At 42.0% G+C, this 24,769-nt stretch overlaps 3 protein-coding genes across 3 annotated transcripts; all 3 read left to right on the top strand.

Moving 5' to 3' along the window:
• Nucleotides 1–1,821: 1,821 nt before the first annotated feature.
• Nucleotides 1,822–2,923, top strand: LOC128331516 (olfactory receptor 2AP1-like). Its single transcript, XM_053265029.1, has one exon. It carries the CDS (start codon nucleotides 1,905–1,907, stop codon nucleotides 2,856–2,858), a length of 954 nt encoding a protein of 317 aa, XP_053121004.1. The 5' UTR covers nucleotides 1,822–1,904; the 3' UTR covers nucleotides 2,859–2,923.
• Nucleotides 2,924–16,214: 13,291 nt separating this feature from the next.
• Nucleotides 16,215–17,195, top strand: LOC128331189 (olfactory receptor 2AP1-like). The gene has a single exon (XM_053264540.1). The coding sequence runs from the start codon at nucleotides 16,215–16,217 to the stop codon at nucleotides 17,193–17,195; it is 981 nt and encodes a 326-aa protein (XP_053120515.1).
• A 3,670-nt stretch (nucleotides 17,196–20,865) lies between these two features.
• On the top strand, nucleotides 20,866–21,828 carry LOC128331188 (olfactory receptor 10A4-like). The gene has a single exon (XM_053264539.1). The coding sequence runs from the start codon at nucleotides 20,866–20,868 to the stop codon at nucleotides 21,826–21,828; it is 963 nt and encodes a 320-aa protein (XP_053120514.1).
• The last annotated feature ends 2,941 nt before the right edge of the window (nucleotides 21,829–24,769 follow it).

Raw genomic sequence — 24,769 nt, 5'->3', positions numbered from 1 at the left:
TCCCCCTTGTGTTCCTGTCCCTAGATGCTATTGCACGAAAAACACCATTATCCCTGGCCCTCGGCCACTGTGACTGAGGATGATAGGAGCTGTAGTCCCATATCATCTGAAGACCCAAAGTTGGAAACTCCTAGTTTAGACTGTCTCTAATTTAGGGATATGCCACTTGAGGTCCCTAATTTGTTAACTCTGAAGGAGTGAGAAGAAGTACAGTATGTGAAGGGAGTGGCATCTGTTTGTTTGCCCTCAGATCACTAGGCTGTCAAAAACAGGGTATTTGTCCTTAACATATGTAACATCTGAGTTGATTGGAATCTACAAGGAATCTAGTTGTTCCATGGCACTCTCTCTCTCTCAGGGGAGGGGAAACCCTTCTGTCTTTGCTTTGACACTAAGTGTCAATTTTGCTCTCAAGTCAAACTGTGCAAGACTGAGAGCAGAAACAATCATATTTAAAGCATCGGCAACTGTCTGGACTCTGCCATTTCAGAGTCTAGGGATAGGTTCTTGCTGGAATGGTCCACTTTTTAAAAACAAAAAACAAAACCCTTTCCCATGGGGAGAAAACTAGAAACACAGAGAAAAATGGCTGAAGTCAAGCATTTTTATCAACTCACTGAAGAGAAAAGCTTTCTCTCTCCCTTCTTTTAACCAGAGAGGCTGGCTGCATTTGCTTATAATGCAGAACCAGAGTTGAAGGGGCCAGAAGTTCCCAAGCCTGGACATCTGAATGCAGAACACCTCCTCCAAACTCTAATTTCATGGCAAGAATGCCGTGAGGTGCCACTCTCCAAACTCCAGTATGAACCCTCCAGTTGTAGTGAGTTTCACCATCGTAACCTGAGGCAGAATACAGCCTGCATTATGTCCAAATGTGGGACTGCAGGCTGTGTTCCCTGATACTGGAGTTCAGGGAGGAAGCCTCCCTCTTCCTGCTGTGATTGGCTGTGTGGACTCTCCCTCATGAAAGAAGAAGCCCACACAGCCTTTTTCCTCTCCTCTCTGCAGTCTCGTTGACAGCAGGCTCCTTCCGCTCATACATCCAAATTGGAATAGCAGGGGTCGGTCAGTGGGAAGAGGAACCGTGGCTTCATTGGAGGTTTTCACCTGATGAACAATATGAAAGATACCTTCTAACTATATAAATCACACCATTATGTGATATGATAGTCAACAGAATTTTTCTTCATCCTCTCTTTCCTTGTTAGATATGAATTTAGCACCCAAAATGATAGCAGAGATTGTGTACAACCTGGACTGACCAGAATGGGAGTGGGAAGATGCAAGTTTATTTTTGTGTGGCTGGTATATTGGTCAGACTTGAGCTTACAAGGGGGAGATATAGTAAACAAACAAACAAAGCTCATGCATTTCATCTTCTCATACATTTGTTTTTGTCACATGTAGAACCCTCAGAAAACATTGCCTTCACATGATACTTGCCATTCAGTGAGCACAAGGGCTCTGTCCATTCCTGAGAAAATTGTGTGTCAGTTGCCTTATCTCTGATCTACCCTGAGAATCTGCCTGCAATGTTAAACACATTTACTAGGGAGGAAGTCTCACTTAACAGAATGGGGCTTACCTTTGTGTAAAAATGCTTTGGAATAATCTGCAAACATTATTTCTCACAGGAATACTACTAAAACGTGTCGAATGTTGTAAACTTCACACAACCTTTTCCCTCCACTTCTGGAAAAAATTGTATTTTGGTGGGATTAACATTAAAAGTCTTCCCATAACTAAAAGGAATGCATTAGCTTGTTTGTTAAGGGTTTTTGTTTGTTTGTTTGATTTGCCAGTTTGGGCTATGGACAGGCAACCATCCATTGATATAGCTTGAACTAACATGACCCTTGCCATAATTTCTCTAATTATATTCTACAACTCTCTCTCTTGTTTAGATGCCACTGATCTTCAACCCAGAAAAAGGAAACCAAACACTTCCTCTGGCGTTTATCCTCCTGGACTTTAATACTGAGGATCTACATATTTTATATTTTATGTTGTTTCTAGCTATCTATATTGCAACCATAGCTGGCAACATCCTCATTGTTATTCTGGTGGTCATTGATCAGCACCTTCACACCCCCATGTACTTCTTTCTGGGGAACCTATCCTGCCTAGAGACCTGCTATAGCTCAACCATCCTGCCAAGGATGCTGGTCAGTTTTGTGACTGGAAACAAATCCATTTCAATTAATGGATGTTTTACTCAACTTTATTTCTTTGGGTTTCTTGCAGCTACAGAATGTTACTTCCTAGCAGTAATGTCTTATGATCGTTATTTAGCAATATGCAGACCATTGCATTATGCAATGCTCATGAATGGTAGAATTTGTGTCCAGCTAATTGCTGTATCATGGATAAGTGGTTCACTGGGAGTCAGTGCCATCATATATTTAGTGTCACAACTGAGTTTCTGTGGACCCAACAAAATTAATCATTTCCTCTGTGATCTGACCCCTGTGATAAGACTCTCCTGCAATGATACCCATATGGTTGAAATGACAGCCTTCGTAGTCTGCTTCATAGTCACGCTTGCACCTTTCGTAATAACTCTGACCTCTTACATTTGCATCATAAAAAACATCATAAGAATCCCATCCACCACTGGGAAACAAAAGTCATTCTCTACTTGTTCATCACATCTCACTGTGGTTTCTTGCTTCTATGGCTCCTTGATGATTGTTTATGTCCTACCAGAAATGAATTCCTTGGGTGAACTGAAGAAACTTTTCTCTCTGTTCTATACTCTGCTCACCCCCTTGGTCAATCCCCTCATATACAGCTTGAGGAACAAAGAAGTAAAGGAAGGAATAAAGAAAACCTTTAAGATGCTTTGTAGAAGTCATTAAAATTTTGGAGAAAATAGGGGACCTCCATTCCACCAACTTTTTGATGATTAATGCACTTTCTTCTGTGTGTGTCCATGTAAACCTGAATTTGTGTACGTTTACTCATACAAACATGCATCTGTGCTTGTGCTCCCACATCACCCATGCACACACAAGCAAACATTTATGTGCACATGTACACACATACACTGCCCAAACACAAGCATATATGCATAAAAACACACACATGCTAGCAAAACACAATGGTTGGGGATAGGCTGATGTTGAAAGCAGAGTTGTACATGGAGCCACACATCTGGAGGGAATATCTAATTAATATGCACACATTTGGTTGTCTTATATTGATTATTTTTACTGTGCCTCTCATTCTGGTTTTGCCTACCTAATGAAAGATCAAGGACGCAATCTAAAAGGCTAAAAATTGTATTGCAGTAGACATGTGGGTGAAGGTGAAAGCAGAAGAAGAGAGCCTGCAAGGAGATGGTATAGATCTCATGTAGAAGGCTGAACAAATAAAATAGTGAGAAAATAAATGCATCTTAATGCACACTGAAGTTTATTAGTCTTTAAATAGTACAACGTTTGCATTAAGAGATAGTTATGATCAGTGCCATGGATAATTCTTGAAATATTGCTTACATTGGGCAGATTATGATTGCCATCAAGTTGGTGACCACAAGTTTCTGGCATGTATGTCATACAAAGCTGCCAGTCTCCAGCTCCTGCACTGCATTTTTGAGGTTCTATTAACTTCCACTGAACATTGGAAGGTTGACAGGCTACGTTAGAATAATCTTGGTAATTCAGCATGGGTTGGTGGTTGGTGGCTTCACATGATACATGGTGTCTCTGAGTCAGAGTCACTGAAGTCTGAGTCTCTCAGGGACATATTTTTGGGCCACCAAAAATATGTCCCCAAGTGCCTTGTAACCCTCAAGAGCATATTTTCAGGTAGCCCTGAGAGTTTCAAAGGGAAAGGGAAAGGAGAACTGGTCTTGTGGTAGCAAGCATGATTTGTCCCCTTAGCTAAGCAGGGTCTGCCCTGGTTGCATATGAATGGGAGACCTGATGTGTGAGCACTGTAAGATCTTCCCCTCAGGGGATGGAGCCACTTTGGGAAGAGCATAAGGTTTCAAGTTCCCTCCTTGGCTTCTCCAAGATAGGGCTGAGAGAGATTCCTGCCTGCAACCTTGGAGAAGCCGCTGTCAGTCTGTGAAGACAATACTGAGCTAGATGGACCAATGGTCTGACTCAGTATATGGCAGCTTCCTATGTTCATATCAGCAAAATTTTCCCCTTCTCATGCTGCTTTAGTCTGAAATTCATGGATATTTGGATGTCACACATTGTTTGGTCCTGTGTGTGTTTTAAGGTTTAATAGGGGTAGCAGCAGTCAGGATTTATTTATTTATTTATCTATCTATCATATTTTTATACCGCCTGATATGTAAATTTCTAGGTGGTGACAAATCCCAATATTAAAAACACATGTTAAAATACATAAAACATGATAAAAATAATATTAAAAATTATTAAAATTATTAAAATTCTAACTAAAATCTTGCAAGAACAGGAAAGTCTGGAGGGTTTTCCTGAAAACAAACAGAGAAAGAGATGCTCTTATTTCAGCCGGGAGCATATGCCAAAGCCCTGGGGCAGCAGCAGAGAAAGCTCGGTCCCAAGTTGCCACCAGACAAGCTGTTGGCAACCATAACCAGACCTCTTCAGAAGATTGTAAAAGGCAGGAGGGTTCATGACAAAGGAGGCGCTCTCTTAAATAACCTGGTCCCAAGCCATTAAGGGTTTTGGGTAATAACCAGCACTTTGTATTTCACCCGGAAACATATCAGCAGCCAGTGCAGTTCTTTCAAAACCAGTGTTATATGGTCCCTTTGTGTTGTCCCAGAGACCAGTCTGGCTGTCGCATTCTGTACCAAATGTAGTTTCTGGACTATGTACAAAGATTGCCCCACGTAGAGTGCATTACAGTAGTCAAGCCTGGAGGTTACCAGCATATGTACCACTGTTTTAAGGTCATTCATTTCTAGAAATGGACGTAGATGATGTATCAGCTGAAGCTGATAAAAAGCGCTCCTAGCCACCACCTCAACCTGAGAAACCAGGGAAAGCTTTGGGTCCAGGAGAACTCCCAAGCTATGTACCTGATCTTTCAAGGGGAGTCTAACTCCATTCAGAACAGGCATATCTAAACCATCTCTTGAGTCCCAACCCCATACAGTCAGCACCTCTCTTATTTGGATTCAACTTCAGTTTTTTATACATCATCCAGCCCTTTACCGCCTCCAAGCAGGCATTTAGGGAAGATACGCCATTTCCTAATGAGGTTAACATGGAGAAGTAAATCTGGGTGTAATCAGCATATATAACACCCCACACCAAACCTCCTGATGATCTCGCCCAGCAGTTTCATGTAGATGTTAAAGAGCATTGGAGACAGTATGCAGCCTTGTGGAACTCCATACTTTAGTTCTTTCTTTGCAGAGCAACAGTCTTCAAGCAACACCATCTGGAATCTACCAGAGAGGTAGAAGCAGAACCACTGTAAAACAGTGCCACCCAATCCCACCTCCCTCAGGCGGTCCAGAAGGATACCATGGTCAATGGTATCGAAAGCTGCAGAGAGATCCAAGAGGATCAGCAGAGTCACATTCCCTCTGTTGATAGCCAGTTGGAGTTCATCCATCAGGCCAACCAAGGCAGTCTCAACCCCATAGCCCACATGAAAGCTAGTTTGAAATGGATCTAGATAATTTGTATCATCCAAAACTTCCTGGAGCTGAGAAGCCACCACCCGTTCAATCACCTTGCCCAACCATGGAAGGTTAGAAACACATCTGTAATTAGCCAACTCCAAGTGATCCAGTGCAGGTTTCTTCAAAAGTTATCTCATAATAGCCTCCTTAAGACAAGGAGGCATTCTGCCCTCCATCAGAGAAGCATTTATAATATTTACTAGACACTCTTTGATAATATAATTATCAGAGGAGGTAAGCCAAGTTGGGCAAAGTCAAAAGGACAGGTTGTAGGGTGCACGGTCTGAAGTAGTTTGTCCACTTCTGAGTCACAAACTGAAAATGGTCCAATCTCATCCCATAAGAGGAGTTGCTGGACAACTCCACAGTAGACTCTGCAATAACCATGAAATCCAGCTTGGCCTGAATGTGAGAAATTTTATCTTCAAAAAAGTCATTCAAAATGTCACAGCGAGTAACCGGTGGTTCCATGTTTAAATTCAAGGGGGAGGGGTACATAATAGCCCCATCACAACCATAGACAACTCAACTGGACATGAGTTTGCGGAAGCAATGCAGACAGAAAAGAACTGCTTCTTCACCATCCTGTACTGCCAGAGCATAGATCTTCAAATGTGCTCTGTGTAGTATCCGATCAGACTCATGCCAAGTCTTCCTCCACTTGCGCTCTAGTTGTCTACCTTGCTGCTTCAGCTCCCGTAACTCATCTGAATACCATCAGGCTGTCTTTAAAGCAGGTTGGAGTGGATGCTTAGGAGCTATTCTGTCTACTGCTCTAGTGAGTTCATTGTTCCATGTCTGCACCACAGCATCAACAAAAGCACTAACAGAGCCAACCCTAAACCCTTCCAAGGCTTCTTGGAATCCTATTGAATCCAATAACCTCCTCGGGCAGACCAACCTAATAGGCCCTTCACTCCTGCAGAGGTGGGCCAAAACTGTAACTTCTACCTTAACCAGATGGTGATCTGTCCATGACAATGGGGAGATGACAGGAGTCCCCACTCAAACATCACCCTGATCAGAGCAAAAAACGAAATTGAGTGTGCGGCCAGCATCATGTGTCAGTCCAGAAGCCTATTGGGATAGGCTCACAGTCATCATGGCCACTATTAACTCTTGAGCTGCTCCCAACAACCCAGTCCCAAAATGAACATTGAAGTCCCCCACCACCAGCAACCTGGGCCACTCCAATGCCAAATCAGCAACCAGGTCCATCAGCTCAATTAGGGACTCCATTGGGCAGTGGAGTGATCGGTACACCAGCAGAAGTCCCAATTTATCCCTGGTCCCTAGACTTAGGTACACACATTCAACATAGGCCAAATCCCTGACATGAATCCTAGTAAGGGAGAAGGTATTCTAATAGACCACAGTTACCCCACCTCTCTGGCCACATCCTCTCACCTGCTCCACCATGGAGTAACCCTCTGGGAGAAGCTGGGACCAAACTGAACCACTAGCTTCTCCTGACCAGGTCTCTGTGATACATACTAAGTCAGCTCCTTCATCCATGATGAAGACATGCACTACCTCAGATTTATTGTGAACCGACCTGGCATTATAGAGTAATAACAAGGTGAGGTTCTGTGGGTGGTTGGGATTTCTCTCCAAGGTCAAAGAGGTGGTAGGCCTGCTGGAAGAGGCAATAGAACTTAAATTTCTAAATTCCATTCCCCTATAATGACCCGCTGGCCTACCAACACCATATCTTCATCGATTACACACCACCACTGGTATAGCTGCCCCATGGTCATCCCCCACCTCCCCATCTCTGTTCAACCCAAGACACATACCTGTATCAAGCCTAACTAAAAACTTAGCATCAATGAAGTGAGAAGGACTCTTCTTTCCAATGATCCAAAACAATAAGTTGGTCCCAGCCCTCAGTCCAACCCCTGAAGGCTACCACCAAAGGCCGGCCCCCTTGGAGGGGCACTAAAGCTGCCTGCAGGCGGCCTGTGACAGCAGCTGTGCCTCTGGCTAGCCCTGGTCCTTATTTAAGCCAAAGAGCCCCCAGACCCCACCTCTCACATGGGCTTCTGGAACCTGGCTGCTGCAACAGCCCCCACACAGCTGAAGGTAGTTGGGGCACTCAGACCATGGTTGCAGCCAGCACGGGATCAGCAGGCGATGGTACTCAGACTGATGATATAGGATTGTTCTATATGGATTGGGGTATTATTCAGTCATCTACTACTACTACTGCTACTGCTACTGCTACTACAACAACAAATAGTTATATATTTTGAGAACAAAAGTTATCCAAGTGATTTACATAGAAAAACAGTAATAACTAAAGATGGCTTCCTGTCCCCAAAGGGCTCACAGTCTAAAAATAAACATAAGGTGGACACTAACAACAACCACTGGAGGGATGCTGTGCTGGAGATGGATAGAATGGACCCAATGAAAATTCTGCTCCTCAAGCTGCTAGGGAGGAAACCTTACAGCAGGGTTTCTCAACGTGTTGGTCCCCAGATGTTATTGGACTTCAACTCCCACAATCCCAAGCCCCTGTGGCCTTTGGTTGGGAATTATGGGAGTTGAAGTCCAATTACATCTGGGGACCCACACGTTGAGAAACCCTGCCTTACAGCCTTTCCTGTGGTCAGTCCTTGTGCCCGTTCCTACCCCTACCCCCTTGTGCCTGATATTGAGAGAGAGAGAGATTATATTTTTAATGCAATGTCTAGTTAGGGACTTCTTTTCCCCACATGTTTATCATTAGCAATAATCTTTGAACAGCCTGGCCTTAATAGCTGTTTCCCTTATGATGTGATTTACATCCTGGAAAATAAAAGGAAACTGGGAGTGGGGGAATGAACAGATTTATTTTTGTGATCCTCAGCTCTGGGTGGCTCAGATAATTTTTCTAAGATAGTTCTTCATGGTCCTTGCAATATTTGTTTTCCTTAATAAATCTATTGACATTTTCCAACCAAAATAATATATCAATAATTTTAGAAGATTCACCAATTTCTCTTGTGATTTGGGTCTTCCCCCCGCCCATGTTTCTTTCCCACTGAGATTTTTCACGACAATTAATTTGGATGTCGGTGTAACCCATAAATGCAATGAAAAGCAAATACCAAGAGATTCAGCCAAGTGTTCATTGTAGAAAAGGGTTACTAAGGATTTGAGGAGATATTTGAAATGGAAGCTTTGAAGCACTAGGTGCAGAATCTTTGCTAATGTAATGGCCTCTATGTAACCTATCTTAGAGAGTGTGTTGAAAAGCAAAATAAATTATTTATATTTATTTAAAATAAGTCATTTTAAATAAAATAACTATTTCATGACTTGGAGAAAATAGTTATTTTAATGACTCAGACATTGTTATGGTAAGGAACAATCAGCTCATCAAGATTCCAGGATATCCAGGTTTTAAGGTAAGAGCTCCTGTTAACTCTTTCTTATCTATATAGTCAGATATGCTCTGGGAAACTTATTTTTTAAAATATTTGTAATGCTGGGTATAGTTTAATTTAAAGGAGTTGATGGTTAGGATGAAAAAAAAGTAATTGTTTAAACCAGGGGTTTCCAACCTTGGGTCCTTGTCCCCAGATATATTGGACTACAAATCCCATTGTCCCTGGCCTTTGGCCATTGTGACTGAGGATGATGGGGACTGTAGTCCAATATAATCTGAAGACCCAAGATTGGAAACTCCTGGTTTAGACTGTCTCTAATAGGGATATGCCATTGAAGGGCCCTAGGTTGTTAACTCCGAAGGAGTGAGAGGAAGTACATTATGTGAAGGACATGGAATCTGTGCCTATGTGTTTATTTGCCCTCAGATCACTAGGCTGTCAAATCAAATCACATTGGGCTGCCTTTTTACACAGTTTGGAAAGTGCAATTAGTACAGAATGCAGCAGCCAGGTTGGTCTCCGGGATTGTCCAAAGAGATCATATTATACCCATTTTAAAAAACCTATACTGGTTGCCTTTAAGTTTCCAGGCAAAATACAAAGTGCTGGTTATTACCTATAAAACCCTAAATGGTTTGGGTCCAAGGTATTTAAGAGAGTGCCTTCTTCTTCATCAACCCCACCATCTGTTAAGATCATCTGGGAAGTCTGGTTGCAGTTGCCACTGACTTGGTTGGTGGTGATTAGAAACCAGGCCTTTTCTAGAGTTGCCCCAGGACTATGGAACACACTTCCTAATTAAATTAGAGTTTCCCCATCTCTGAATATTTTTAAAGAAGGATCTAAAAACATACCTGTTTAGCCAGTCTTTTATTTAAAGCTTCAGTTTGAGAGTTTTTATTGTATTTTAAATTGTTTCAATAATGTTAATTAAAAAATCAATCAAAATCAAATGCATTATTACGGCTCATGACCAAGAAAAACAAGGAATAAAAACAATGCAATACAATACAGTAAAAATATACAACATCAAAAGGATAAATTAGATAAAACTGAGTTACAAAGGTAGCAAGGTCATACATATCTCGGCTCATATCTCGATAAATATCTAGTCTCATTTTACGTGCCGCAGCACAAAACCTTGCAATCCGCTCTGTAACCTCATGTGGAGATCCATTAAAAAATAAGATACATGATAATCATCAGAATAACCCAGTATATCTTTTAAAAGAGGTTCTATCCATATAGGGTGAATAGTCCTAGCACAGTGTAAAAGGACGTGTGCTACCAACTCAACAACTCCAGTGCCACAAGGGCATAACCAGTTCCTTAAGGGAATTCCCTTAAACCTCCCTTCTAGCATCGCAGAAGGTAATGCATTAAAGCATGCCTGTGAGAAAGCTCTTCTATGAAAGTGGTCAGGCATATTAAATATCCTGCTGGCTGAGGGTAGTTTGAAAAACTGCCTAAGGTGTTCATTGCAGTAATCAAACCTAGTTCTCTTTGTTTCTCCATATCTAGCACTCTTTGCTTAACTATCTTTTTAGCAGCATCAGGTGTTAAAGGTGACAGATAGTGCCATGAGAACCCACACTTACCAAGGATGACCTGTGAGTTCTTTTGCCAGGATGACTGGAATTCAGCTTCCAACAGTAATGGCCCAAGGCCCAAGGGGCGGGTGTGGAGTTTAAGCCAAAGATTAATCAGAAATAACCATGCTTGGGCTTCAACTCTAATCACGCCAGATTCAAGGTGTAAGGCAGGACTGGAAACACATTTAGGAAGATGAAAAATAGTCCAAAGGAAGCCCGCCTGAACAGCTTCCAATATAGAAAAGTTACCTGTAGGGAAGATCTGAATTGAGTATAACATTTGGGCTATCAATAACATTAATGTTTTAATGGTTTTACTAGCCAAACCGCACAGAGCATCTGTGCGCTCTTTGGAGCTGGCTGTTCCCTTCTCCCTCCTGCCCAACTCTCCCTCCCTCCCTTCTGCCCCACACTCTTGCCTCTCTTCCCCTCCCTCCCACCCCACTCTCTCATGGCCTCCTTCCCCCTCCCACCCCTCTCCCTCCCCCTCCCCTCCCTCTCACCCTCCTGCCCCAGTCTCTCCTGCCCTTCCTCCCCTCCTCCTATTCCTCTCTCCTGCCCTCCCCTCCCCCTGCTCCCCTCCCTCTTGCCCTCCCCCTCCCCCTGCCTCACTCCCTCTTGCCCCCCTCCCCCTGCCCCCTCCCTCGCCCTCCCCTTCCACTCCCCCTCCCTCCTTCCTCTTGCCCTCCCCTCCCCCTCCCTCTTGCCCTCCCCCTCCCTCTTGCCCTCCCCTCCCCCTCCCTCTTGCCCTCCCCCTCCCCCTGCATTTTTAAAAGTTCTACTTACCAGGCCACCGCCACTGCTCCTCCTCCTGGGCGGTGAACAGGAAAGTCACGCCGCCTGGTTCCCTCCCACCCCAGTCTCCCACGGGCTCCTCCTGGCCTGGCCAGCGCACCTGGCTGAGAGCCGCCTCCATGGTCTGTCCCGCTGGTGGGCCCACCACACCAAGTGCCGCCTCCGCGGACTGCCGTGCCCGCTGCCACCGCTAGCTAGTCTTTGCGGCCAGCAGCAGGCCAGCCACCTCTCCCCCACCCTCACCTTCTGCCCCGGTATTGGGGCCAGCCGCCAACCCCCTGCTGCCTGCCTGCCACCCGCCTCACCACCTCGGCCCTTGGCTGGGCCCGCCACCGCTTCGCCACGGCCAGTCCGGGCCTGCAACCACCATCAATCGCCAGGCCGGGCCCACCAGTGGCCATGGCTCGCAGCGGCCAATTCTCATCCTCCTGAGGGTGCCAGCCAATCAGCTGGGCTGCTGGGACACATTTTCCCTGGCACACCCAGGAGAAATATATAAATAGATATTTTGAACCACCCCGGTACTTTTTTTTAATGGGCTGGTATATAAATGTACTAAGTAAATACACAATGAAGGAAGGGAAGGGAAGGGAAGGGAAGGGAAGGGAAGGAAGGAAGGAAGGAAGGAAGGAAGGAAGGAAGGAAGGAAGGAAGGAAGCCAGGCTCCTTTTCCTTAACACCTGACTCTATGTATAAGCTACCTCTACAAGGAATCAAATTGTTACCCAGATGTCTGTCTGTCTGTCTGTCTCTCTCTCTCTCTCTCTCTCTCTCTCTCACACACACACACCCCTATACTCCTTTCTTTTCTAATCTATGCTTCTTGGAAATCCTTCTGTCTTTGCATTGACACAATCATTTCTGAACTCAGTCGAGTACTTGGAAGTCTGAGAGCATTAAAAAAAAAATCACATTTAAAGCATCTGTAACTGACTGGACCCTGCCATTTCAGACTCTAGGGATGAGTTGCACGCTGGAATAGTCCTCCTTATTTTTTGTTTTTAAAACATCTTTCCTATGTGGAGGAAACCAGAAACACAGAGAAAAATGTTTGAAGTCTAGCATTGTTCTCAACTTACTGAACACAAAAGCTTCTCTCTCTCTCTCTCTCTCTCTCTCTCTCTCTCTCTCTCTCTCTCTCTCTCTTAAATCATAGAACCTGGCCACATTTGTACATAATGTGAAACCAGAGTTGAAAGGGATGGAGGTTGCCAAACTTGACCATCCAAATGCAGGACACCTGCTCCAAACTCTGGTTTCACAAAGCAAGTGGCCCAAGGTTCCACTCTTCAAACTCCAGTTTGAACCATCAGGTTGTAGTGAGTTTCATCATCCCAACCTGAGAGTGAATGCGGCCTGTGTTACATCCAAATGTAGTAGTAGTAATTTATTTTTGGACACTGAATAGCAAATAATTCACCACCCCAACACGAGGTTGAACACAGCCTGCAATATGTCCAAATGCGGTACTACAGACTGTGTTTTTGGAAACTGGAATTGAGGGAGGAAGCTCTTGCTTCTCTTTGACTGTGATTGGCTGTGCTGACAATCCTTCATGAAAGAAGGAAGCACACACAGCCATTCCCCCTCCTCCCTGCAGTCTCACTGACTTCAGGCTCCCTGCTCTCTTTTACGTCTGAATTTGTACTGGAGGGTTGTGTGGGTGAAGTGGATCCACTCGTCCACTGGACCAATGGTTCCACGTTACCTGCTAATATGTGGTAATTCAAACCTGCAACCCCATATACAGTCTGAAATGGTACAGCTCTTCAAAAGCTGTACCATCTGAATACTCTAATGCGTTTTTTCTCCTCCACCTTTGGGCACAATATAACTGAACCAGTCCTAGGGATGTGCACAAATCAGTTTTTAAAATTTGATTTGTACCCAAATCGAATCACACCTGATTTGTTTTGGGTTTGAATCTGACCCCCCCACCCCAATCACCCAAGATTCAATTAGTACTCAAATTTTCCAAATTCAAATTCAAATAAATTTGGGGCAAAAAGAAGTTCTGGGGGGAAAAGAGTGGGGTGGGTTGTAGTGCTCAATGGGTGGAAGCTACCACCCAAATTTCAAAGAAATTGGACAGAGGGGTGATTTTTAAAGAATTTTTGAAGTTGGCACATCTTTAAGCTTTTCACCATATGGAATAATGGGGATTTCAGCAGCCTTATAGCTCCACATGGGGGGCACCAGAGTTGTCCAGAGTGGATTCTGGTGGGTGTAGTGCCCAATGGGTGAAAGGAAGCTTCCACCCATATTTTTTTTAAAAATGGACAAAGGGGTGTTTTTAGATTTTTTTAAAGTTGGCATGACTTTGTGGCAGATTTGGGGCAGCAAAGGGGTTTCAGGGGCAGAAGAGTGGGTCAGGTGGTAGTGCCCCAAAGAGTGCCTGCTAGCACCCAGATTTTGAAGAAATTGATGAAAGGGGCGATTTTAATTTCTTTCCTGAAGTTTGCACATCTGTAATCTTTTCTCCATAGGGAACAATGGGGAATTTCAGCAGCCCTACAACTCCACTTGTGGAACACTAGGGTGGCCCAGAGCTGGTTGTGGTGTAGTGCACATAGGGTGCCAACCACCCCCAAATGACAAGTGGCACTGGGTTTTGCTATGTTCAATGTCTGAGTTGTTCTGAGAGTTGATTCTTTGGTAGGAAATGAGAGGGGATTTGAGTACAAATAGTTTTGTATCTGAATCATTTCGGACATCACTATCCAGTCCTTCACTCAAGTCTGCTGCTTGCTTATATTCCTTAGGTACTCATGATTGTACATCAGCCACACACAACTTGATACATGATTAAAATGATCCAAGAAAGACTCACTGCAAATCTTTGCATTTCCTAGGAGGCCATATCTCTATCCTTTTTGTAGAAACTCGTCAGAGAGCAGCACAGAATTCAAATGGTTAATATTTCTGAACTTGTAAACCTTTCCAGGATGATGCTAATCCTTAATAGGATTAGAAGAGTCATATCTGTTAGTGAGATAGCATGTATGTTTTTTGTACTATGAGACACCTTGATCCAAGTTTATTTCAGTGTGCTGGTGTTAATTTCTAAGGCCCTAGATCACTTGCAATGCGAACATGTTAAGGACACCAGGAAAAATGGCATAGTACTTACTAAGATCTTCCTTGGAGACATTTTTGGGGTCCCTTTGCCTTCAGAAGTAAGGCAGGCAGAGGAGTGTGGCCTCTAAATGTTGGAGTGCTCTTCCCAGAGAGGTCACTAGGTGCCCGTTGGACATCAGATGAGCATCCTGTGAATCCCGCATGCCTTTGAAATACTGAGTTATATCCAGTTTTGGCTATTTTTTCTTTTCTGCTGATAGGCTTGTTTGTATGTGAATTTTGCAGTTTTTAAGTTATTGGATTTGGATAGATTGTAGTGTTTTAATTATTAGTAGCTGATTTGCAGGTGTTCACCTGATGAACAGTAAGAAAGGTATCTTTTAACTAAATAAATCACACAATTATAGCAATAGCAATAGCAATAGCACTTACATTTATATACCGCTCTATAGCCAAAGCTCTCTAAGCGGTTTACAATGATTTAGAATATTGCCCCCAACATTCTGGGTACTCATTTTACCGACCTCGGAAGGATGGAAGGCTGAGTCAACCCTTATGTGATATGATAGTCAATAGAGCTTTTCTTCATCCTCTCTTTACTAAAATTTGAACTTAGCTCCAACTACTGCCAGAGAATGATAGCCAAGTTGTTGTATACAACCTAGACTGACTGGAGTTGGGGTGGGAAGGTGCATGTTTATTTTTGTGTGGCTGGTGTATTGGTCAAACTTGAGCTTGCATGTGGGAGATGTAGTGAACACAAAAAAGCAACACCAATCCCTTGCATTTCATCTTCTCATACTATTATGTTTTTGTCACATGCAGCACACTAAGAAAATGTTGCCTTCACACAAGCCTTGCCATTCAGTGCTCATGAAGGCTCTGGCCACTCCTCAGAAAATTGTGTGCTAGTTGTGTGACCTAACCCTGAGAAACTATGGCTGCAATTATAAACACATTTATGAGGAATGAAATCCCATTGAACAATGTGGGACTTAATTCTGATTTAAAATGCACTGGATTATGTGGCAAATGTTATTTATCACAGGAATACCACTAATAAGTGTTGAATGTTGTAAACCTCATACAACCTTTGCCCCCCTTCCCTTAATTTGTTCCTCTTCTCTCTCAGCAGAAATGAAGTTTTGGTGTGATGTGCATGCAAAATCTTCCAATAACTAAAAGAGATTGCATTAGCTTGTTGGTTTAATTTGTTTTGCTAGTTTTGGCTATGGTCAGGCAACCATCAATTTTTTAATTATTATTTTAATAAGACAATACATAAACATGAATAATTAAAAAATGATACATAATGACATCCATTAACCATCCTTCCAGATATGTAAATAATTAGATGGAGGAGAAGGACTAAAATTATCTTGATTTGTGAACAGAATAAAATCTGACCATATCATTAAAAAATCATTAGAATTAGCTTGACCCACTCAAAGACAAATAATATAGGTCATTTTTTTCAGATATGGCAATATGACACGTAGACTGGTACCAAGATGTCAAAGACATAGTTTTATTCTTCCAGTATTGTGCGATGGATAATCTAGCCACAGTTAACATAAAAACTATAAGATCCTTAGACAATAATGCCAAATTAGCTCCCGAAAATACATTTAATAGAGCCAACTCTAGTCTCATATCTAACCTTTGTTGTGTAATTTTGCCCACAGGCAACCATCTTTTGATATATTTTGAAATAAACTGATACTTGCAAGAAATATCTTTAATATGTTACAACTGTCTCTTCTTCTTCAGATGCAATTCATCATCAAGCCAGAAAAAGGAAATCACACAGATCCTGCCAAGTTTATCCTCCTGGACTTTAATACTGAAGATCTACAAATTTTACATTTCATGTTGTTTCTAGCTATCTATATTGCAACTATGGCAGGGAACATCCTCATTGTTATTTTGGTGGTCGTTGATAAGCACCTTCACACCCCCATGTATTTCTTTCTGGGCAATCTGTCCTGCCTAGAAACCTGCTACAGCTCAAACATCGTGCCAAGGATGCTGATCAGTTTTCTGACTGGAGAAAAATCAATTTCTGTTTATGGATGTTTTGCACAACTTTATTTCTTTGGGCTTCTTGCTGGTACAGAATGTTACTTCCTAGCAGTAATGTCTTATGACCGTTATTTAGCAATATGCAAACCATTGCATTATGCAATGCTAATGAATGGCAGAATTTGTGTCCAGCTAATTGCTCTATCATGGATAAGTGGTTCACTGGGGATCAGTGCCATCATATACTTAGTGTCCAAATTGAGTTTCTGTGGACCCAACAAAATTAATCATTTCTTCTGTGATTTTATGCCAGTGATAGGCCTCTCCTGCAATGATACCCATATGGTTGAAATGACAGCCTTCATAGTCTCCTCCTTAGCCACTCTGCCTCCACTTGTAATAACTCTGACCTCTTACATTTTCATCATCAAAAGCATTTTAAGAATCCCATCCACCACTGGGAAACAAAAGGCATTCTCTACTTGTTCATCACACCTCATTGTGGTTTCTTGCTTCTATGGCTCCTTGATGATTGTTTATGTCCTCCCAGACATGAGTTCTTTGAGTGAACTGAAGAAACTGTTCTCTCTGTTCTATACTCTGCTCACTCCCCTGGTCAATCCCCTCATATACAGCTTGAGAAACAAAGAAGTAAAGGAAGCAATAAAGAAAACCTTTAAGATGCTTTGTAGAATTTATTAAAATCCAGGAGAAAATAGAGAACCTCAATATCATCGTCTTTTTGATACAAATATTTAAACAGTGTGTGATCATGAATGCACACACATCTGGTCACATCCGCATGCATGCATGCATCTGTGTACGCACACCCACACAAACATGCATCTCTGCTCACACATACACATGTACATATGCACGTGTACATATGCATTGCCCAATCTCAAACACAGATACACAGAAACATACACACACTTACAGAACACACAGAAACATAAACAAATGTGTACAAAGAGACAAAACCACCGACACAAACACACTAACAAACAATGCAAAGGCACTACGTGCACATGACTGCGGATGTGTAGAAATGAAAGGATCCCAGACATTTTAGCTCAAGTCCCTCTTTGTTCATAAGGGCTTACTTCTGAGTAAGATTGCCCAAGATTGAAGCATCCTTTCCTTCCTGCCCCCCCATCCTTTATTGTCTTTCTGGCAAACAATGACTCCCTCACACTTCTTCAGAATTACCTCTCAGTTCTTTAAGCTGTCATTGTGCTGCTGCCCAATCCTTAGTGTCAGACAGAAGAACTGCATTTGATTTCGGTGATAAGAAGGTCCCATTGACTTCTATTACAACTATTAAAAAAAAACAAATTCTGAGGTAATCTCAGTGAAATTTACCCTGCCTATTTACAAAACTAAATTCATCCTGCAATTCCCATTTTATTAATCTATCTCTTCTATCTCTTAAATCTTGCATTGGGGCAAGGGGATCTTTGTTTTTACAGCAAGAAAAATCCATAGGTCAGTGATATTCACTATTATCCAAGTGGGAGCAACTTTTGGGAAAAACTCCAGTTTGTTTTCACCTCCACATAGTGCTGTGCTTTCCCCAGTGCTGGCCAAGAAGTTGGTGTAAGAATAACACATCCCTGTCCAGCTGAGCACTATCTTTAAAGGTTTACACACAGCTCTGGAAATTGTACTCCTTCCCAGCATCTTCCCCACAGAATTTATGGGGAATGAGCTGGGAAAGACTCAATTTCCCAGCAATCTTCCAATGCATCTTCCAGGATGCTCAAATCTTGATACATTTAAACTGTGTAAATATTTAAATATGTTGTATTGTACTTTATGCTGGTCAAAGACTAAAATCAATGTAATGATAATTGAGTATAATTCCCAGCATTCTGTATGCACCTTCCAAGATACTCTTGTAAATACTGTAGTATATCACAATGATTATAGGTCTTTACTATAAGACAGAATATCCTAGAAATGTTTTAGAAATATAGAAAATATAATGCAATTCACTGTCTCTTTAGAATCAACACTAAATGTGACATCGAGGAGGGTACTGGGATGCCATCAGGACTGTGAATTCTGAACCCGGTCTTTTAAGGTCCGCACTGTCGGGGGTGGTGGTGCAGTGCTTACCCTCCTACAGTCTGCTAACTCAAATTAATTTGGTTAATAAAGTTGTGGCCCTTTATATCCACAATTTGGTTGTCAGTGTTTTCTTGGGGCTAGGGTCTGGGGAGAACAAATACTTTCTTGTGATCCTCAGCTCTGGATAGCTCAGAGGATTTTTCATAAATATTTCTTCAGGGTCCTTGAAATGTTTATTTACCTCAAGAAACCTACTGGGATTTTCCAAGTAGAAGAATACACCAATAATTTTTAGGGGAGTCACAGATTTCCCTTGCTATTTGGATGTTATGTTTTCTCCATGTTTCTTTCCCACTGAGATTATTCAAGCTTATTAATATGGATGTTGATATGACTCATAAATGCAATGAAAGGCACAAATCAATAGACACAGCCAAGTGTTCATTCTAGAATGAGATCAGTAAGGTTTTGTGGAAATGGTTGAAATGGAAGTTCCGAAGCACTAGATGCAGAATCATCACTAATATAATGGCTTCTAAGTAACCTATCTTAGAGAAGTGATGTGTGCTGAAGAGGTTTCATGACAGAGATTGGTATGGTAAAGATCAACGAATCATGATTCCATGATATTAAGGTTTTAAGGTAAGGGCTCCTGTTAACTCTCTGTCTATATGGTGATGTGATCCATCACACTCTGATAAGCTAAAGCATTTTGATTTGTATTGCTGGTATGGATTCCAGTTTGATTTCAAGGAGCAGGCTCAAAAAAGCTAAGTGGCTAAACCAGGGGTTTAAAACCTTGGGTCCCCAGATGTTGGCCATTGTGGCTGAGAAGGATGGGAGTTGTAATCAACACCCTCTGAGGACTCAAGGTTGAAACCCCTGCTATGTCCCTCAAAGCTCCTAAGTTATTCACTCTTGAAAAGTGAAAGGAAGTATGTGAAGGAATAGGATGGTGTGTTGGTTTTGCAGTAGCAAGCATGAATTGTACTCAGGTTGAAACCCCTGCTATGTCCCTCAAAGCTCCTAAGTTATTCACTCTTGAAAAGTGAAAGGAAATATGTGAAGGAATAGGATGGTGTGTTGGTTTTGCAGTAGCAAGCATGAATTGTACTCTTTCCTAAGTAGTGTTTGACTTGGTTTGCATCTGGATGGACCTTGACATGCAAACACTGCCTGCTGTAAAGGGATGCAGCTGTATCTCATCCGTGCTTCCAGGAAGGGAGGCATATAAGTGGTAGAGCATCACTTTGCATGCAGAAGATCCCATGTTCAATCCCTGGCATCTTCAGGTAGGGCAGGGAAAGACTTCTACCTGAAACCTTGGAGAACTGCTGCCAGTAAGTGTAGACAGTACTGAGCTAGATGGACCAATGATCGAATGCAGCTTCCTATTTTCCTTTGTGGTGGTGGCATCTACGTCTATGGGCTTGTGTTAGACCACTGGAGTTTGCAAGTCCTGTCAAAGACCTGAATATCTGGCTCTGTTTACTAATTTGCACCACAAGACTCTGTGCCATTTCAGTCTCTAGGGGTAGGATGCATGCTGGAATGGCCTCCTCATTTTTCCTTAAAAACAAATCATTGTTGAATATAGAAAGCCAGAGAAAAATGGTTAGCATCTAGTAGTCTTCCCAAAAAATTTAACAGATAAACTGTCTGCTTTTTTAAAAAAAGTTTGAGTCAAATCTGCAGCCCCCACACAGTCTTAAAGTGTACAGCCTTGCACAAGTTGTACCACCTGAATGCTCTATCATTTTCTCTCTGCTCATAAACATAATAGAAATGAACCAGTTCCCCACACCAAATCAATGTGTATTGATGGGTTCAGACAACCAGTGACAAGTAAATAGTCACAAGTTACCAGCAATCACATTTATCTGGCATGAGCTGGTATTTCTGCTCTTTAGCTGCTCTGGCGGTGTTCACCTGATGAGAAGTGCTGTTTTTAAAAGTATCTTTTGAATAAATCAATCACACTGGGTAGCTTTTCCTCCTACCTTGTTTCCACACAATCACTTCTACACTGGTCTTCCTCCAACCTTGTTTCTACCTAACAGAATATTGAGAGAACACACACATCTCAAACCCGGGTAGAACACCAATTTTGATTCTGTGGATGACCTCTGTCTTCCAGTGGCTGAAAGGGATTGCATTGGCTTGTTTGTTCAGCTTGTTTTGTCAGTTTTCGCTATAGACAGGCAACCATCCACTGATAGGCCTTAAATTAAGGAGTCTATCAATAATAAAGTCTAGCAATAATATCTCTAATTATATCCTGAAATTGTTTGCTGTTGTTTAGATGCACCTAATCATCAATGCAGGAAAGGGAAACCAAACAGCTCTTGCAGCATTTATTCTCGTGGACTTCAACCGTGAGGATCTACGCATTTTACTTTTCATGTTATTTCTAACTATCTATATAGCAACCATGGCTGGGAACATCCTCATTGTTCTTCTTGTCATCACTGATCAGCACCTTCACACCCCCATGTATTTCTTCCTGGGGAATCTGTCCTGCCTGGAGACTTGCTATAGCTCAACCATCATGCCAAGGATGCTGGTCAGTTTTCTGAGTGGGGATAAAACCATTTCTATTGGTGGATGCTTTGCACAACTTTATTTCTTTGGCTTTCTTGCTGGTACAGAATGTTACTTCCTCGCAGTCATGTCTTATGATCGTTATTTAGCCATATGCAAACCATTGCATTATGCAATGCTAATGAATGGCAGAATTTGTGTCCAGCTAATTGCTGTATCATGGATAAGTGGTTCACTGGGGATCAGTGCCATCATATACTTAGTGTCCAAATTGAGTTTCTGTGGACCGAACAAAATTAATCATTTCTTCTGTGATTTTACCCCAGTGATAAAACTCTCCTGCAATGACACCTATTTGGTTGAAATAACAGCCTTTGTAGTGTGCTCCATAGGCACCCTTCCCCCATTCCTAATAACTCTGACCTCTTATATTTGCATCATCAAAAGCATTTTAAGAATCCCGTCCACCACTGGGAAACAAAAAGCGTTCTCTACCTGCTCCTCTCACCTCACAGTGGTTTCTTGCTTCTATGGCTCCTTGATAATTGTCTATGGCTTACCAGACATAAGTTCTTTGAGTGAACTGAAGAAACTGTCTTCTCTGTTCTACACTCTGCTCACCCCACTGGTCAATCCCCTCATATACAGCTTGAGGAACAAAGAAGTAAAGGGAGCAATAAATAAAACCTTCAAGATGCTTTGTAAACCTCATTCATGTTCATGATCAGAATGTTTAAAGATTGTTTATGAATGTGATATGTAAATGAATGTTGTCTATCCAGAAGCTGGAAGGAAAGCCTATGAGGTCATTCACAAAATCAAAAGCTGTGTTCTACCCAGGTTTAGGAGCTTTGTGTGCTCCCAATTATTATTAGCAGTACTCTTCTCATGATCAGTGAGAAAAGCACGCGGGCTGTCCTTGGGGAAGGAGGGTTCAACTTACTTTCCCCGCAGATTCTCAGCTTAGATCCTGTGGTTCACACCCTGTTTTGCACACTTGTGTGAATAGCCTCATTGGTTCTGTGGAAGCATGTTAAGGGGAAAATCTGGTTAGAAGTTCTAGTGTGGGAGCAACGTAGGAGGAAAAGCTACCCCAGGTCCCCTCCTACCTTGCTTCTACACTACCATGCCTACCTTGGTTATCCTCTTACCTTGCTTTCACACAGCCAAAAACTGGGAGCACAAACTACTCTCAAACCTTGAACACAATTTCTGATTGCTTGAATGACCTCTTTTTTGCAAGTGGAGGGAAAAATTAGTTTGGGTTTTTTTGTTTTGTTTTTTTAAGCAGGAAAAGATGATGTGGTGAATGAGTTAAGCTCCCCTCTCCCAGTGTCACACTCACATCAAACTGAAGCTTTATTCTTTATGAAATGTTAAAAAACCTCCAAGTATTATGGAACTATACATAATATTCAGTTTCGCCCTTAGCTGCAACGCAAGCATTCTTAATGTACAAAGGAGATGACAGCACAGCACAGCTGTGGAGCCATTAAGAATGTATAACGATTCAAGAATGAAGATGTTTTTAAATTTGTTTTAAGTCTGTGAAAGGAAACCAGCAAGAAACTAAAATAAATAGGAGATATGGGATTGTGTTCTCTATGATCCTTTAAAAATATTTACTCATTGTTTAACTATCTGTTAGAATATTAGTAATGAGATTGGTGCTATGTCCAATCACAGTTTTTAGAAAACAAGTAAAAATGTGGCTATTCATACAGGCATTTATATGAGTGCATTTTTAACACTGCTGCTTTGTGTCTTTTGTGTTACTGCTTTATACAGGTTTTTAAACATTTAAGTAGAGATATATTATATTTACATGTATATGTTATATCTGTACTTTTTGTATTTTAATTGTGTGTTGTATATTGCTGTGTGTTGTATATAATATAAAATTATATTGTAAATTGCTTTGGGGTTAGTTTAATGAAAAGTAGTATAGAAATCATACCACGAACAAAAAAGCAGTATAGAAATCATACCATGCACAACAAATACAATGTCAGAAATGTACAAACAAATACAATTGCTAAGATGGAACAATTTTGGTAACATTCTCAGATAATTCTTCTTGGGCAGAACCCTAAAATTCTCTTTCAATTTCTCTTTGGATGCATTTCAGTTCCAACCCCAAACTCGAGCCTGTCATACAGGCAGAGCTATTGGGCACAAGTCAGAGTAATTTTTAAAATGAATACATTCAGATGAAAGCAATTGAATAGGATTTAGGTTTGGGAGTGAGTCTCACTGAAAGCAGTGGAATTTACTTGCAAGTGAACAAGCATAGATGTGTGCTTTTAGTTCAAATTGATAGAGCCCAACTGATATATTAATTGATTGATTGATTAAGTGCAGTCAATTTGGTGTCGACTCTTAGTGACCACATAGATTCTTTCCAGGATAATCTGTCTTCAGCTTGGCCTTTAAGGTCTGCCAGTGGTGCATTCATTGCTGTCATAATCAAGTCCATCCAATTTGCTGCTGGTCATCCTCTTCTTCTCTTTGCTTCAACTTTCCCCAGCATAATGGTCTTCTCAAGGGAGCTGGATTTTCAGATAGTGTGTCCAAAGTAAGATAGTTTGAGCCTGGTCATTTGTAGGGATGTGCACAAATCAATTTTTTTGATTCAATTTTTACCCAAATTGAAGCACCACTTATTTGTTTTGGGTCTGAATCTGCCCCCCCCCCCCCGAATCACCCCAGAGTAGATTTGTACACGGATTTTCCAAATCCAAATCCAAATCCAAATTTATTTGGGGTAAAAAGGGGTTCCAGGAGCAAAAGAGTGGGGTGGGTGGTAGTTCCCAATGGGTGGAAGCTACCACCCAAATTTCAAAGTAATTGGGCAAAGGGGTGATGATGGGGATTGCAGCAGTCTTGTAGCTCCATGTGGGGGGCACCAGGGTGGCCCAGAGTGGGTTGTGGTGGGTGGTAATGCCCAATGGGTACAAGGAAGTTACCACCCATATTTTAAAGGAATTAGGTAAAAGGGTGATTTTAAAAGATTTTTGAAGTTCACAAATCTTTAAGCTTTTTCTCATAGGGGACAATAGGGATTTCATCAGCCTTAGTTATAATGAGAGTGGATTCTCTCATTTCCTATGAGAGAATCTACTCTCAAAACACCTCAGACATTGAAAACAACAAAACCCAGTGCCCCCTGGGCTTGTCATTTTGGGATTGTTCGGCACCCTATATGCACTATACCACAACCCACTCTGGGCCACCCTGGTGCCCCCAAGTAGTGTTATGCAGCTGCTGAAATTCCCCATTATTCCCTATGGGGGAAAGCTTAAAGATGTGCAAACTTGAGGAAAAAATTAAAAATCACCCCTTTCACCAATTTATTTGAAATCTGGGTGATAGCAGGCACCCATTGGGGCAAAACCACCTGACCCACTCTTCTGCCCCTGAAACCCCTTTTCTGTCACAAATCTCCCACAAAGACATGCCAACTTCATTTTTAAAAAACAAAACAAAACAAAATGCACCATTGCCCAATTTCTTTGAAATACAGGTGGTAGCTTCCTTGCAACCATTGGGCACTGCCACCCACTATAACCCACTCTGGACCACCCTGATGCCCACCCCCCAGGTAGTTATAACTAAGGCTGATGAAATCCCCATTATTCCCTATGGGAAAAAGCTTAAAATGCATG

Source organism: Hemicordylus capensis, chromosome 6, assembly GCF_027244095.1.
Source record: "Hemicordylus capensis ecotype Gifberg chromosome 6, rHemCap1.1.pri, whole genome shotgun sequence".
NCBI classification, from domain to species: domain Eukaryota; kingdom Metazoa; phylum Chordata; class Lepidosauria; order Squamata; family Cordylidae; genus Hemicordylus; species Hemicordylus capensis.
This window is presented reverse-complemented; position numbering and strand designations above follow the sequence as displayed.